Source organism: Leptinotarsa decemlineata, unplaced genomic scaffold, assembly GCF_025532065.1.
Source record: "Leptinotarsa decemlineata unplaced genomic scaffold, Ldec_3_MD MMD2_tig00000882_RagTag_RagTag, whole genome shotgun sequence".
Lineage (NCBI taxonomy): Eukaryota > Metazoa > Arthropoda > Insecta > Coleoptera > Chrysomelidae > Leptinotarsa > Leptinotarsa decemlineata.
The window spans coordinates 5,182,955-5,200,337 of NW_027412556.1; the positions used below are offsets into that span (position 1 = coordinate 5,182,955).

Sequence of the window (17,383 nt, forward strand, 5' to 3'; positions counted from 1 at the left end):
GTATTTCTTTTTGTTTCCACAATGAGACGGTTCTTACTTCTCATTCTGATATTCACGGTTGTATATCCCAGAAAACATTGTGTCCCAGCAAAAAAGTTTTTGAGGTATTCCAAAATCAAAAGTTGTTACAGATCTACATTACCGTTGATTTCTTTAACAAACGTCAACAAGGTGGAGGAATGCATGAGATTTGCACGCAGAAAAAATGGTTTGGCTTTCAATTTCAGTCCAAGAGAAGCACAGCAACATGTTGAAGGCTCCGTTGTAAATTGTCAGGTGTTGAGTTGTACTGAAGTCAAAAATAGTTTTACTTTGGTTCCTGATTTATCTTTCGACTATTATAGTGCCTATGGAAATAGTAAGTACTGTAATAATGTAGCCTTCAGCTGGGTTATTTTTTTAAATGCGATTATTAACGATATATTCTATACAATCCCGCCGTAGTCACCGCTGCAAATGTTCATAATTACATTTTTCCATTATATCAAGGTTCAATTTGGTTGGTCTTTTTATATGTGGAGTGTAGGGACACAAATTAGCAGTTTCTTCAACCGTATCAGTACCTACTTGACATTTTATAAATTGTAAACTTGATAATAATGTATACGGAAACCCCATAGACGTTAAAATGTAACTGCATTTCATAGGACAGTAAATAACAACTCAAACAGGTAATGACGATGACTTTAGAGAAACAGGTAGATATTAGGAAAACGTAATTGAAAAAAAAAATATGATTTAGAAAATGTTTTTCCGTTAACCAGCTATTGCACCCCTACGAACGACAACCCACAGCGAGCTAAGAACTAACGAGGTCTTACCTCTCAACGTGTGATTTTTAACACAATTACAATACAATATTGATTCTAGGTAAGCTGCTGAATTTTGAACAAGAGTGGTTAATAACGGTAAATTATTGAAACTTTATGGAAACGAGTTGAATATGGGGCAGTGATTAATTTCATGTTGGTCATTTAATAGAGAATTTGATTGTTTCTCTCCATTAATTTCCAGTGATTTCTGCAGGTTTCATTTTTGTCCTTTATTTTCTGTTTGTAATATCATGATGTAAGGAACACTCACTGTGGATCAATCTCAAGAAGACAGATGGTTTTTTTTTTTCACCAGGAAGAGAAGTTTTTCGGGCTTAGAACCTCCCGAAATCTTCAAAAGCAAACTGAACTTCTCTGAAGAGGTAAAATACTGTGATACTATCCTCGACAGGAAACTAACATGGAACTCTCACCTACAAAGTAGAGCAAAAAGAGCATATGTGGCTTATGAGCAATGTCGGAGGACAGTGAGACGCACATGGGGTCTTTCACCCCGTGTGATCACCTGAATCTACACTGCGATAATAAGACCTATGTTAACGTACGAAGCCATTGCATGGGGACCGAAAGATCTACAAGTAACAGGCATCCAAAAAGTATATCAAATACAGCGATTGGCTTGTTTAAACATAACAAGAGCCATGAGAACAACACCAACAGCGGCAATAGAAGCAATTATTGGTCTGACCCCTCTGGACCTGTACGTTATGGAGGTTGCGTTAATGACCATGTTACGATTGCGGACGGCTGGTGTAAACCTCGAAGTAGAAATGGGTCGATTGAGGCTGTGCCAATGGCGAGAAGCGCTCACTCCGCAACCTCTGCTGCAGGCAACTAGTGATGCAATTGAACCTAGGTTTGTGTTTAATAAACCTTACAAAATACAAATGAAACAGAACACAGAGTCAGATGTTACAAATGCAATACGCACATATACAGACGGCTCACAAACCAAAGAAGGCTCAGGATGTGGAGTGTACTCTAGATCACTAAGCCTAAGGATTAAGTGGGGAATGGAAAAAACACTAGCGTGGTTCAAACAGAACTGGCTAGTATCTCAATCGCCACAAAAGAAATAACTAGGAAAGGAATTTCTGGCAAAAACATAACAATCTTCACTGATAGCAGACAAGCTCTATTAGCTTTGAACAGTCAACGTGTAAAGAAAACGGTAGATAATAAAATTATCCTGAGGTGGATTGAAGGGCACGACAGGAGTGAAGGTAAACGCATTGCCGACTCTTCAGCCAAAGAAGCAGCTGGACTGAGAATTTTACGACCCAGTGGCACCTAATGACTTCGCAATTGCGGAACTAGCCAAACGTTACATCCATGCCCAATTCCTAAAGAGATGAGATGAAATCAAAGGATGCAATCTTGCCAGGATCACCCTGAGCGACCCTGGGAAGCTGGCGCCGAAAAAAAATCTGGCGATGACCAGGAAAAATCTAAGCTTGACAGTAGGATTTCTGACTGGCAACTGTCAACTAAAGAAACACCTCCATAATATGGAGCTAGTGGACACATCTCTATGCAGGATGAGTGAACAGTTAGATGAAACTGCCAGGCATGTCCTATGCAAGTGTCTGGAGTTATCGTCAATAAGGGAGTTGGGCGAGTCTTGGCCTACACCTGCTGATATAAAGGAGATGTCTCCTAGTGACCTGTCCACCTTCCTGGAAAGGACAGGATGGACGATGACCTAGGAGGACAACTCCTCGAGAAGATGTAAAATGGGTCACATGTGGCCTAAATGCTGTGGGCCTACACTCACTCTCCCTACTCTACAGATACAGAAACAGATGTTGCAGTTCATGTTGAAATTGTGGTTGTTTCTTTAGCTCAAAACTTTTTTGTGTTCTGAAGCTCCGAATTCTTCCTAGGTGTTCTTCCTATGTAAACTTTTAGACATATCCAAGTGTTAGCTTGTGAACACCTGATTCATTATCATTGTCAATATTTGATTCGATATTTCTCATATTTACGAGCGCTATTCAAAAAATGGAGTGAATGTTTAAATTTCACCGTCTACGTACATTCGATTAGCGATTTGCTGTTTAGCATGTTTAGTTCGTTGGTCGGAGGCATGCAAGTTTTGTGTGATCGAATTTTGTGTGAAAAATGAAAGTCAATAAAAATACTCGAATTGTTGACAGTGGCATACGGTGATTGTACTCTGAGTCAAGGAAAAGTAGTACAGGCTTTTTACAGAAGGTCAAGAAGATGTGAATGTCTCAGCACATCAACAATCGATGAAAATGTTGAGAAAGTGCTGAATTCTGACCACAAAAACCGTCGCATGAGCATCGCTCAGGCATTGTTGAATGCCATCAACAGCGGTACAGATTTGCTCATAAGGGTCATAACTTGTGACGAATAATGGACATATTGTTATGACATCGAAACCATAGTCCAATCGACCCAGCTGAAGAGTCAAGGAGAGCTAAGACCAAAAGAAGCACGCCAAATTCGATCAAATGTCATGGTGAAGCTCGCTATTTCCTTCGATTACTGTGGTGTAATGCATCAAGAGTTCTTGCCACATAGTCGAATGATCGGATTATCTAGAAGTTATGCGCCGCTTACGAGAAGCAATACGAATAAAACGTCCGGTATTGTGGAAAAACAGTTAATGGCTCTTGCACTATGATAATCCATCTGCTCACTCGTCATTGCTTGTTTGTAATGTAATTTTTTTGGCCGAAATAACACTGTAATCAAGCTTCGGCCACCATATTCACCATATTTAGCCCCCGCGACCTATTTATTTCCCCAAGATTCGAAAGACCCATGATAGGACGGCATTTTGCGCTTCAAGGATTGGAAAAAATGCTGACACAAGTGTATTATATCTGAAGGGCAAATAATTGAAATGCACTCAATTTTTTTAACAGAGTAGTATACCGATGTGTTACCAGTCTTATATGCTATGTTAATGTTCTGATAATGAGTGTGATTGGAATCGTTGCTGATAGTTGTGTCTGTATGAGTTTGTTTGTGGTGAGTGAGATCTACCGAATCATTGGTTTCTAGTGGAACATTCTAAACATCAGTTTTTTGTGAATAGAGTCATGTATGTATTTTTGAGATGCACAAGCACTGAAGAAAAATGCTTGAGGTGCTCAAGGTACATCGCTCAAGCGATGTCTGTATGCGTATCAGTGTACGCTATATCTAGGAAAATTTATTCCATATAGACGTCGTTCTTCGAATGAAATAATTTTCAAATAGGATGGTTGAAAGTGTATTGATATTGTAGGGCTGTTTTTGACAATTATGCCCCCAATAAAGCCAGTAGGTCTTGCATATGAATCAGCTAATTAACCTAAAAACATCGGACAAAATCGAAAAAGACACTGATCCTTCTCAGAATATCACAATTTTTTACAATATCCATCTGAAGTGTTCTAAAATAAATCTTATCTCACTATCAACTATTCCAATTGTCTATGATATTTGTGCATTCCCAAGTTTTGATTTTTTTTGTTTTTTTTTTTCATGTAACAGTTAGTAGTGATGCTATTTGTATAAGAATATAGGAGTATTGACGGTTGTCAATGAGAAACTGAATTATAAGAATGCTATAAATAATTGCCAGAAAATGGGTGCTGATTTGGCTGATGTATCCTCAGAGATACGAACAAGACATTTGTCAAAGGCGATTAATAACAGCCTTCTTGATTGGTACAAAGTTGCTTATATTGGATTGGACGACATCGATCAAGAAGGAAGTTTTATGACTGTATCTGGTTCACCACTGACTTGTTCACCCTTCAGGTAATGTATGTTCATCTTACCTCTGATTAGTTGTTTTCTGGAAAGTCTGCTTTCAGTTATCGGTTTTTGGTTTGGTGGTTAGTTAACATTAATGTACTAATGAAAATGATCATTTTGAGATTAAAAACACTAAAAGTCATCCACTTTCGTAATTACCATCAAGATAGTACTATTTCCAGTACATCCAGTCTTATATCAGATTGTTTCAAAAGTTTTGTCCATTTTTATGAGTGTACTTCACACTGTAATATCTCAGCCGTAAGCGCCACCTTCAGCAGCCATGGAGATTTTTCTAGATATACCTCCTCTCTACATTGTTTGGAGACAGCGGCTAGATGGACTGCATATAGACTTGTGTACATTGTCAATTGCACGAATCAGTCTTATTCAGAGTATAATAAACTGTTAGTTAACACTGGAAGTCGCAGCATTCTGGAAATGATCTCTAACTTTATGCGTCCAACCGTCAACTAATAAGAACTGCCTCATAAAGTACTGTTCCCGAGTAGAGAGGATTCGATCCTCCGGAAGAAGGAAATATTAAGAGCAGGTAGTTGTTTGTCCACAGATGGATCAAAAACACCTTCCGATTTTGGTGCAGGTGTTTTCAAGTCACAGATCCAGGACAGAGATATCAACCTGCCTAGGAACATATGTGACTGTATTTCAAGTCCAAATTCACGATATTGAACTGTATGCGGAGAGATTGGAAGAATCCAACCTCATACACAAGTCAATAAAAATATTCTCGGACAGTCAAGCGGCGTTGGAAGCTCTTGGCTCCTACCGAGCAATGTCTAGATTGGTAGCAAATTGCTAAAAACGAGTCTCCTCGACAGGAAGACTTAAAAGATTGCCTCTGGTCTGGATTCCTGGCCATACTTGCCTGAAAGGCAATGAGGCTGCTGCCTCTCTTACAAAGGAGGGTGCTGCAAGCAGCTTCGTCGGACCAGAACTTGTCATTGGCATCGCTTCAGGCTTTGCCAAACAGTAGGACTACAGTAGGGATGAACTACGATGTCTAAGTGCCATTTGAATCATCTCCTGCAGAGATTCGGATTGTCGAAAAACAATGTGTGCCGCCTCTGTTTCGAAAATGATGAAACAGCAGAGCACATAGTTTGTATCTGCTCCTCTTGGGACCAAATCACCATCTGACCTGAAAGACTACTCACCATACAAACTAATCGGCTCAATTAGGTCGAGTGTGAATATGTGTGAGTCACAATAAACCCTTGCAGGTTACGGTGGAGGGTCGAATAGATCCACTCACGTTAGACCTAACCTAAGCGCCAATTGAATCAGGACTCTGCTATGATGGCCCAGTTGCAGGTTATAGTGAGTCGCACCAGCCACTAACCACCATACAGTAACCATGGTCTTTATTGGTAGGTTTTTGCTCTTAGAATGTTATTAGGTAGCTCATCAGTGTCCGAAGGCCGTCCTTTACGTCTCCTGTTGTCGTAAAGGGTCCGATTTTCACCATACATGATGATCTAATCCAAAAAAGGATCGTTTTGGTTGCGCAAAAGTAAAGAAGAACAAACCTCCTAACGTAACGAGTTGTGTTGATCGTTCAATTCGTGGGGCACCCACTTCTAGAGCTTTTCGACCATTCCAATATGTGTTAAACCGTCATGGAAGCAGTATGGAGCTACGTCCAGTTCAATCATCCCACGCACCGTTTGTGACGAGTTGATCTCCAACGGCGTCCTCAAATCGTCGTCCTAGATAACTGTCAGTCGACCACTTTGGGGCTCATCTTCGAGGCTAATATCTCCGGAATGAAACTTTGCATACCAATGTCGAACAGTGCGAACACTAACACTATCATTGCCAAATGCCTGGTTAATTTTTGAGCTGTTTCGGCAGCCCTTTGGTTCAATTTTTTGGTTCAATTTGAAGTCGTAGAGGAACATTGGCCAGAATTTGCCCAACAACATCTTAACGAAAAGCCAAAACGAGACAAAAAAATTTAAACTTTGGAAAAAATTAACAGCATCAATGTATAAAGTACAAAAACCTCTATGGATCCGTATACACCACGACATAGTAGAATCAATATTCATTGAAAGATGGAGCTACAAAAATATATGACATTCAAATGGACGAAACTTTTGAAATTAATCAGCTTGATAAATCAAGAGAAAATCATTTCTTATGAATTGGACTACCGTTTTCCAACCAAGTCTTTCTGTTATGAATTTTCATCAAAGTTAGTTCAGTCCTCAGTTGGAGAACAATAGCATCTTCCTTGACAATATCATACCACTCCTGAGTACGGTGCTGATTTTCTTATCTTGATTAGAATCATTTCACTTTGTCAGCTGGAAATGTCTATCCTATCATTATTATCTTTACAAGATTTTTTGATTTGTTAACCCGGTTGAGAATGTTGTATGAATGATATGAACTTGGTGAAATAACGCTAATTCGACAGTTAGTGAACCATTATGAATAAAGAAGTGAAACATGACAAGCAATATAGTGGTGCACAAAATTGCTGAAATTATGTTTTTTTCTAAAAGGGGTTTGCTGGACAATTACTTCTACCTGTAGGTTACTGGAATGCACAGTACCTATTCATTAACCAACGACCACTCCTCCAAAATATTGCGCTGTGTAGTAGTCAATCTGTGAATGACAGTCATTCACTTAGGCTTTAATGGTATTGTGGTAAGCCGGTCTGATCTTTTTATTGTAGAAGGAGAAATGTATTACTGCATCAAGGACTCCTCCAATGTGGACAACAATTCAAACGGAGTCATCTTGGTAAGACGTTCACTCTTCCAACTCTTGGTAAGAGTTGGAAGAGTGACCTTTATTTTTTGAGCTTTATTCGTCTTAGCCGCGACCAACAATTCAATAACTAATTTTGACTTCGTTTGGGACTACTTCAAGCTTCTTAGCCTGGAGTAGCATGGTTCCGATAAATTTGGTATTTGTCAATCCCAAAATGAATTCAATTCACTCTGGAGTAAAAGTAAAAAATCTGCATTATGTGCTAAGGTTGTTTATGGTGCGCATACCCTAGACTCCTCTGTATCCATCAAACGAATGGATCAAGGCATTGGAGACATCAGCCTGACATAATAAAAGCGAAGGGCAAATGCTTCAGTAAACCAAAATCTTCAATGTTGTTGAAGGAGCCGGTTCACTGTCTTGTCCTTATGTACATAGAAGGAATGAAGGGGTTACTGCAGATTTCCATTGGACATTTTGCTGAACAGGTTCTAACTCAGTGGCAGTATCGAAAACTAAGTCATCATCAACCACTCGATTGGGTGAAGGGTTCGATGCATTTGCTTCAAAAGTACCCGATTTGAACGGATGGATGGCTTTCCAAAACATGGTGAATTTTAAATTTTCATAAATTCACAGCTTACCTTCATGTCGACATAAAATATACCCATTTCAAGAACTGAGCTGTTCGAACATTTTCGGAAGTAATTATTTGTTATTCTTGTAAAGCAGCTATACAGCAGCTATGCAGTGTGTAAATGCCAAATGGAATAATAAGTTCATTATTTCGGTTACTGTACAATATTCAAAAAAAATCCCGAAACAATTTAAATGTAAATTATAATTCGACTTCGTTCAACGTAAAAATGCAACGCCACCTTCAACCCCTTTCGAATAACAGATACAACCCCCAATTTTTCAAATAGGAAGTATAGGTTTGTGATATATCGTTTGAAAGGTCTCTTCATTCTCTAATTAAAAATGTTATAGTTTTCAAGTTCATTGCAATAATTAAGATAAAATAAATTAAAATCATGTGGTTACCGAAACTCGATAAAATACACTCAAAAACTAAAATGTAATGCAAAACGTAATGAAATGTATAATACGAAAAACAACTATGGATGTTAACGAAGTAGATGTTCAAAATGTTCACCGCGAACGTCTTGGCAACATCCTAATCTCAAATAAAACTGTCTTCTAACATTATTCAATATATAAGGCGTGACCGACCTAATCGCAAACGTTATTCGTTTTTTTAAGTCATTCAAATCTGAAGGTTTAGCTTCGTACACATTGCTCTTTACGTATCGCCATAAAAATAAATCTAGTGATGAGATATCAGGTGATCGCGCTGGCCATTCAATCGATCCTCGCCTCCCTATCCACCGATTGTATCCACCGATCGAGGTATTGCCGGACATTAACTTGATAATGTGGTGATGCCTTATCCTGCTGAAACCATATCGTATTCACTGGAACTTGAGGGTTTCCTTGTCGTCATTCGTCATTCAAGTTGTCCTCAATAAAAAAGGGACCAATGGTTTCCCACAATCCGTGCCCAAACATTAACTTTTGCGTGTGTTCTTCTCTCCTCCAATGAGGATTTTCCGTTGACCAGTAGCGGCAATTTTGCCGATTAGCATGACCGTTAAGAGACGAAGTACACTCAACATGTAATAAGTTTTCGGTAACCATATGATTTTAACTCGAAAGCAATACCACTTTTGTATAGAGAATAAAGATACCTTTCAAACGATATATCATAAGCCCATACTTCCCATTTGAAAAATTGGGGTTTGTACCTGTCATTCGACGGCGATTGAAGGTAGGGGTATCATTTTTCCATTGAAGTATGTCAAAATATAATTTGAATTCGATGTGTTTCGGGATTCTGTTGAAATATGTAGCGTAACCCAAATAATGAATTCATTCCATTTGGCTTTTACACACTGTATTATGAACATATTGTGAGTAGCTATACACACAGAACACATAGAATTATCCTCAATTTTTTACAGGGCTTGGGCACCCGGACATCCTCGCTCTTCCCGAGTAAATGAAGACTGTGTTGTACTGGATACTGATAAAATGTGGAGAGTGGTAGATTGCAAGTCGAGATTACCATCTCTGTGTGAATTCTATCCTAACAAGCCAGAGAAAGCGAATGATTTATTTGGCGTTAGTTGTACAGGAACACACGACAAAAGTATGTGTTATTCAATATTTTCTTATTCATAGAATGTGCGGTGATTCCCCAGAAAAATACACAAATATAATGTTCTATTAAATATTGTTAACTTTGGTATGAGGTTATTTCCAAAGTTTTGTCCGTTTTAATGTCATTTGTTTTTGTAGCTCCATCTCAATAAATATTAATACTACTGTGTGTGGTGTATACTGATCGATAGAGAATTTGGTACACTATTTCAGTCGCAGACCCAGGACAGAGATATCAACCTGCCTAGGAACCTATGCCACTGTACTTCAAGCGGAAATTTACGCTATTGAATTGTGTGCGGAGAAATTGGAAGAATCCAACGTCATACACAAGTCAATAAAAATTATCTCGGACAGTCAAGCGGCGTTGGAAGCTCTTGGCTTCTACCGAGCAACGTCTAAATTGCCAAAAACGACTCTCCTCGATGGAAAGACCCAACAGATTGTCTCTGGTCATACTGGCATAGAAGGCAATGAGGCTGCTTACTTAGTCCGGCCGTACACGGACCACATATTTGCAGTTAAGGCAACCACAACATTTTTGCCACGTTGACTGCACCTCGTGGTTGACCCAACCACATTTTTGTGGTCGACTTGCGTTTATATAAACCGCACTTGCAGTTGAGGCAACTGACATCTATATTTTGTGGTGTCAGAGTTTAGTGCCCGTTTCAATATGGATTTCGAAGAAGAAGCACTACTACTTATGGTTGCGCGACAATAGAAAGGAAATTTTCATATTTTGTTTGAAGGTGGTTGTTAATGTTTCGTGGTGCATTTCATCAGTTCGGACTTCCATTGTCTAATATGATATACATTGATTTGAAATCTCTGAAAGAATCTGTAAAGAAATTAAAAAGATTAGCTGAAAAAACAATTGTATTAAGCAAAAAACTGAAATTACAAGGAAGTAACATACAAGCAACAACCAGTTAACTCCGGCAAGACGAAAAAATTTTTTTAACTACTTCAGAATGTCCATATCAGTTTTTTGATGAATTAATTAGAATTTTGAAATCAAAAATTGAACGCTGTGAGACCAATATAAGAAAAAGTACACGACGGTGTACGCAGTTGGGTACCACTGCAAGTTTGTGGTTAGTGTACGGCGGATGCCGCGATGACATCTCAGCGGAAATCAGCAGCAAGGTGACTGCAGACGTTCGTTTTGACTTTTGTGAACGCCCGTGTACGTGTAGTACAGTATTTCTTATGGGCGGCTTGAGTTAGCGACTGCAATTGTGTGGTCGATCCAACCGCAAAATGTGGCTCGTGTACGGGCTCTCTTACTTGCAAATAAGGGTGCTGGAAGCAGCTTCATCGGACCAGTACCTGTCATTGGAATCGCTTTAGACTTAGCCAAAGAAAAATTGAACACCTGTATGGCAAGAAGATTGATGGACTTCTTGCAGAATCTTCCAGGATTGGCTCAGTACAAGGCGTTGTTCATTTACCCTTCGAAGCTTGATACCAAACAGTTGTTGGAATACAGTAGGGATGAACTACGATGTTCAAATGACAGTGACCACTGTCATTTGAATCATTATATGCAGAGACTCGGACTGTCGGAAGACAGTGTGTGTCACCTCTGTTTGGAAAATGATGAAACAGCAAAGCACACACTTTCTGCCTGCCCTGCTGGGGCAGGCATATGATGTTGAGCAATTTCCGGCAAATTTTCCTTGAAGAATTCAAATTGAATCAAAACGCTGCCAAAACAGCCCGAAGAATCAATCAGGCGTTTGGCAATGATAGTGTTGATGAACCTTTTCGACGTTGTTTTGCGGAATTTCGTTCTGAAGATTTCAGCTTCAAATATGAGCCCTGGAGTGGTTAACCTAGAGTAATCCAGGACGAGGATTTGAGGACCCTGGTGGGTTACCAACTCATCACAGACGGTGCGTGAGATGGCGGAAGACTTGGGCGTCAGCTCCCATAATGGTTCAGCACGTATTGAAATGGTCAAAAACTGTGAGCACCCCACGATTTGAATGATCTACAGAAATCGTTACTTTCCGAGGTCTGTTCTTTCTTGCTTTTGCGTAACCAAAACGATATTTTTTTGGATCAGATCATCACGTGTGATGAAAAGTGGATCCTGTACGACAACAGGAGACAATCTCAGGATAGTGGTTGGACACCTATGAGCCACCCAGGCACTTCCCAAACGCGATAACCCCCCATAAAATACCATGAATACTGAATGGTGAGATCCACTATAACTTTTTGGAACCGAACCAAACCATCAAAGTAGCGTCCTATCGTGGGGAAATCGATGAAGTTCACCGAAAATCGCGTAAGCAGAAGCTGGCACTAGTCAACAGAAGATGTCTGGTCCTGCTCCACGACAACACCCGTCCGCACGTTTCATCAATCATCTTCCGCCGCCCTCTCGCCAACCGACTACCATCTTTTTAAGCACTTCTATTACTTTCTCATCAGTAGAACTTTCGCCAATCAGGGCGAAGCAAAAATGGCCTTCGTCGACTTCATCGAATTCCGAGCACCCAATTTTTATGCTGACGGAGTGAATCGACTTATTTGCAAAAGTGCACTCATTCAAATGGCTCATATTCCGATTGAATTGAATAAGTATCCACTGACAAGTCACAGTTTGAAGTAGACTTATACAAACGGACCAAATTCTTGAAAGAGCCTAATAGTTTGAAATTATTGTGGGAGTTTCCCTCCTTTCCCAAAAATTATTCTTACTAAATCATTATTATTAATGAATTACATTAGTTCGGACTTCCATTGTCTGATATCATATATAATGATTCAAACAAAAAAGAATTAAAAAAATTAAAGAAGAAAATTATAAACGAATAGCTGAAAATAACAATTATATTAAGCAAAAAAACCTGAAATGAAATAATAGTGAAATAAAATACAAGTGAAAAATGGAACAAATTGAACAAAAATAAAGATACAAAAGTACAAAAAAAAATTAAAATACAAGCCAAGTTACTTCACGACGTTTCGATTGTTAGTTTCTACAATCGTCTTCGGGTGATGACAGTCATTATAATCTTCTTCTTTAATATTTTTCATTCTTTTTTTTAGTTCTTTCAGGTATTTCAAATCATTTTATATAATATCAGACAATGGAAGTCCAAACTAATGTAATTCATATCCTTTCAATTCAATCTTATGAATGTTGTTCCAGAAAAAAGAAAAAAATGTGAAGCACAGCAATCACTCTTCGAATTGTTCAAGAACGCTTCAAGAAAGGAGAAATGCTATATAACGAACTATGAAGACAATTTAACTCTATCATATCCATAAAAAAATTATGTTTGCAATGAAATGGTGAATGAATATCATAAATTTATTTTTTTTGTTCGTTTCAGTGAAGAATGAATATCTCCTTTCAAATGAATTTCCAGTTTCCTATAATCTACTGCGAAATCTCAATATATTTTTTCTTCGTAAATATGCACAATCCAGCAGTACTTTGCAGTATTTCACCATTTTAGTTGATTACCAAAATAGTATAGTATGTTATCAGCATATTCAAAGAATGTAAAGGTCGGTCGGTAGCCAGGCGGTTCGACGTGGGTGCTTTGTTCACTCACTCGAATTGACTACCGTGCTGGTCGGTGGTTCAAGCCCCAGTCTGAATACTCGATTTTCACTTGCTATCGTCCGACCCGTGTTAGGAATCACACGTTAAAAGGTAAGACCTCGTTTGGACGATATTTATCAACAGTAACACTGTTCTCACACACATCACTATTACCTACTTCATTCACCACTCGCCAAGCACCACAGCATTCAAAGTCGGTGAGTGATTACATTTCCGCAAGCTTTCTTTCATTGTGGCCCAAACCATTTCAGTTGGATTGAACACACAATAGTATGGAGGCAAACGTAAGAGAATATGACCACGTGTTTCACACATCGAATCAATAATGTACTCTTTTTTGAAATTACGTTGTTTCATGGTCGCCAGTAATACCTTTTTCGTTGGATATTTCCATGTCATGATTTCGCATGAAATCAACAATATCTGCTTTTTTGTGTTATTGTTTAGTATTGTAGTCAATAACCGAGAATAATACGAAGCGTTATCCATAACAATAACCGCGAGTTTGGAGGAATATGCGGGAGAAGCTGCTCACTGAACCGGGTTTCGAATAAAGCCGCAGTCATATTTTCGTGGTAATCAGCAGACGACTCTTTTATATTTTTAGCCGACAGAAGCAAAGCGTTAGGTACGAAACCACTTTCATTCCCGGCATGCAAAATTATAACACGTTTTCCCCTTGAAGAAGGTGTGTTCAAAGCACAATACTTTCGTCTACCCAGAAATATTTGACAACATCATGGGTGTCAAACCAAGTTTCATCGAGGTAGATTATATGTCTGCTGGATTCTCGGTAGCTTTTCATTCGCCTCAAATATTCTTGTCGTAGTTGAATAATGCGTGTCGATTCCATTATAACTATCCGATTGTTCAATTTTTTATATTTGAAACCACAAGACAATAAGACACCTCGTAGAGTTTCTGAAGATTTGTAATTGTAATCGGGATAGTCAAGTTATTTATACCAAATCATTTCCAAGGTTGGTAGGCACTTCTTTTTTTTGGTAGGTATATACCATAAATTGTTCGCCGAATCACATCTTTTGTAGCACCATCAACGTTTGCGAATTTTGTATTCCTTTGTTTTCGTTTCATTGCAGGGTCAATGACATCCCCTATTTTAATGACTATAAGAACTGTCGAACGAGATAGTTTCGTTAACTCGCATATTCTATTCACAATAGCATTCTGTGAAGTGTGACAGTTTTCCTTCTTCAAGCATTCATGGATATTTAAAATTACTCGCTGAACTTGAACATGCAAGTCCCTATTTTCAAGTTCCGGATCCCTGTCGATTGACATAGATTCCTCACACATAATATTATCATTTGTTTCGAAAGGTTTCCAGAAAGCTATATTGATGAAAGTACCAAAAGACACTTAGATTTTCACAAAAATCGTTTCAAACGATGAGATTGGAACCTTTGGTGTAAAAGTTGAAAACTTTTTCTAGAGATCAATTACCCTAACACCAAACTGATATGTTTGCACTCGACGCGCGTTTCGCTAACAAGGTTAGCATCTTCAGGAGGAGCAAATTGATACTGAATCTAAAGACAAGGGTTAGCTGTTTATATACCTGAAGTTTTTTGGTCCAATGTTGACTTTGTTTATTAAATGATGATTATCCTAATTGATTTTTAGATAATTAACTAGTGGAACCACTACCTGCAAATTAATTTGTCCGCTTTTTAATCTACTGTTGACAAATTAATTTGCAGGTAGTGGTTCCACTAGTTAATTATCGAAAAATCAATTAGGATAATCATCATTCAACAAAGTCCACATCGGACCAAAAAACTTTAGGTATATAAACAGCTAACCCTTGTCTTTAGGTTCAGTATCAATTTGCTTCTCCTGAAGATGCTAACCTTGTTAGCGAAACGCGCGTCGAGTGCAAAAATATCAGTTTGGTGTCAGGGTAATTGATCTCTAGAAAAAGTTTTCAAAAATCGGTTTGCAAAACCACTCACTACCTCACCTAACCCCACGAACACACGGCACTGATGAAGAAATATTGTGAAACGGACAAAAAATTAGTATTCAGCCAGTCCAGCTAGCCGAACCTTTATTCCTCAACTACATTTGATAGCACGTTTACTAACTATCTGGGCGACTAGGGGCCACAGGCAAGAAATATTTATTACTGTACTCTTATTTTTATTGCCGTTCCAATTGGGAATGGATAGACTATACAGAAGTTCATTCAGGGTGGCTCGTTTTCAACTCAAATAATTTGTAGCTCCCGAACCATAAGATTCAGACCATACGTTTTATATTTTGTTGAAATCTGCTCAGCATGGAGCATCTGACAATGAGAGACAATATAGGGTGATCCATTTGAAAAAATGGTGACATGCTCTGGGGTGCGATAGGGGAAGAAACATCAAATGTGAATATGTCAAAATGTGTCCCTGTATACTATGGTTGACGTGTTTTTTTTGTTTTCCTGCAAATCATTGTACCAAAAGTTATTCAAGATGGCTTGTTTTAAATTGACTGCACTGTATATTAATAGATCCATCGATATTTTCTGTTGTTATTGAATATACAGGGCTATTCAAATTTGTTTCTGTACAAGGGGATCTCGTAAACGGTAAGATATAGAATGTCGGTTAAATAGTGACAAAGTTGCGAATTTCAGAGACATATTCAATGATATGAAAAAATTGAATATAGCTCTTCTGGTTCTGGAGATATACAGGAAAATCCAAAAAATCCCAAATTATTTCCTTTTTTATTCGCAGACATATTGAAAATCTATCCACATTTTGCTATCGGCACTTGATGTGGGCTATCAGAATATGTCCATGAATCTTTTATACAGGGTGTCATCTGACTTGGGCCACCCGCATCTTTGAATTTTTAAATACGGACCTGTAATTTTTGTTGTAGTTTTTGTATTCTCGACGTTCACTGCATACTGAGGAATTGAATTCAATTTTATATTTCGAGATGTTTCGATAATATTTGATTATAATTATGTGAATTATTCCCTTTTAAATTACGGCCCTGGAAATTGGTTGACTGAGTTGTATTATATGTATTTCAATGAGCAGAAAAAAAAATGATAGCACTAATAACATCCGAAACGAACACTATAATTGTAATGAAAATTGTAATGAAGTAATTTATACAGGTACCAAAAAAAATTATTGGCGCAATAAATGTTCGAATTGGAGTCCTTTCATTTCGAGACATTTTTAAACTCGGTTTTCCATATTATTCATTGCCCTTAATACACTTATTCGCTGCATTGTTGCGAAATCATTCAAAGTCCTCAATTTCGAGTCTTTCACATTTTCTGTCAGCGTAAATCCTATTTTTCAATGTCCGCCATAAAAAATAGTCCAAAATAGTAAGATCTGGTGAACTTGCAGACCATCTTATTGTCCCATTATTTGTCTCGAAATGGAAGTACTCCAATTAGAACATTTATTGCACAATCAAGTTTTTTGTGTATATAAATTACTTACTTCATTTCAATTTTCATTATAATTATAGTGTTCGTTTTGGATGTTATTATTGCTACCTTTTTTTTTCTGCTCATCAAAACACATATAATATATTTTTGTTGTAGATATGTTCTAGATAATCATAAAAGGTTTTCTTATTCGAAGTTCATTGTAGAAAACGCTCAGAACAATGAAAAAAATATGAATAGGTCCCTGAAAATGAAAAAAAAACTCTCGAAAAACTCTACGATACATAGGGAGACGTGAAAGTTGCTATTGTGTTTTTATTCAACTCAGTCTACCAATTTTCTGGGCCGTAATTTAAAAGGGAAAAATTCACACAATTATAATCGAATATTACCGAAAAATCCCGAAATATAAAATTAATTTAATTTCTCAGTATGAAGTGAACGTCTACCATCCAAAAACTACAACAAAAATACAGGTCCGTATTTTAAAATTCAAAGATGGGGGTGGCCCAAGTCAGATGACACCCTATATAAAAGATTCATGGACATATCCTGATAGCTCACATCAAGTACCAATAGCAAAATGTGGACAAATTTTCAATATGTCTGCGAATAAAGAAGATATAGGCGAAAAAATAATTTGGGATTTTTTGGTTTTTCCTGTATATCTCCAAAACCAAAAGAGCCATATTCGATTTTGTTACATCATTGAATAGGTCTCTGAAATATGCAACTTTGCCACAATTTAACCGATAGTCTTTCTCTCTCTCGTTTACGAGATCCCCTTACACAGAAACGAAT

At 37.9% G+C, this 17,383-nt stretch overlaps 1 protein-coding gene across 1 annotated transcript; it reads left to right on the top strand.

The window, feature by feature from the left end:
• The first annotated feature begins 253 nt into the window (after positions 1–253).
• LOC141482144 (collectin-10) lies at positions 254–12,885 on the top strand. Its single transcript, XM_074174882.1, has 4 exons — positions 254–358; positions 4,341–4,610; positions 9,374–9,561; positions 12,739–12,885. The coding sequence occupies exons 2-4, from the start codon at positions 4,435–4,437 to the stop codon at positions 12,855–12,857; spliced, it is 483 nt and encodes a 160-aa protein (XP_074030983.1). The 5' UTR covers positions 254–358; positions 4,341–4,434; the 3' UTR covers positions 12,858–12,885.
• Positions 12,886–17,383: the final 4,498 nt, after the last annotated feature.

What these genes read in the sequence shown, in the direction of transcription:
- LOC141482144 (XM_074174882.1), top strand. Translation starts at nt 4,435, where the DNA reads ATGGGTGCTGATTTGGCTGATGTATCCTCAGAGATACGAACAAGACAT. An exon ending in CTGACTTGTTCACCCTTCAG is followed by an intron (nt 4,611 to 9,373) that starts GTAATGTATGTT and finishes AATTTTTTACAG; the next exon opens with GGCTTGGGCACCCGGACATC. An exon ending in TACAGGAACACACGACAAAA is followed by an intron (nt 9,562 to 12,738) that starts GTATGTGTTATT and finishes ATGTTGTTCCAG; the next exon opens with AAAAAAGAAAAAAATGTGAA.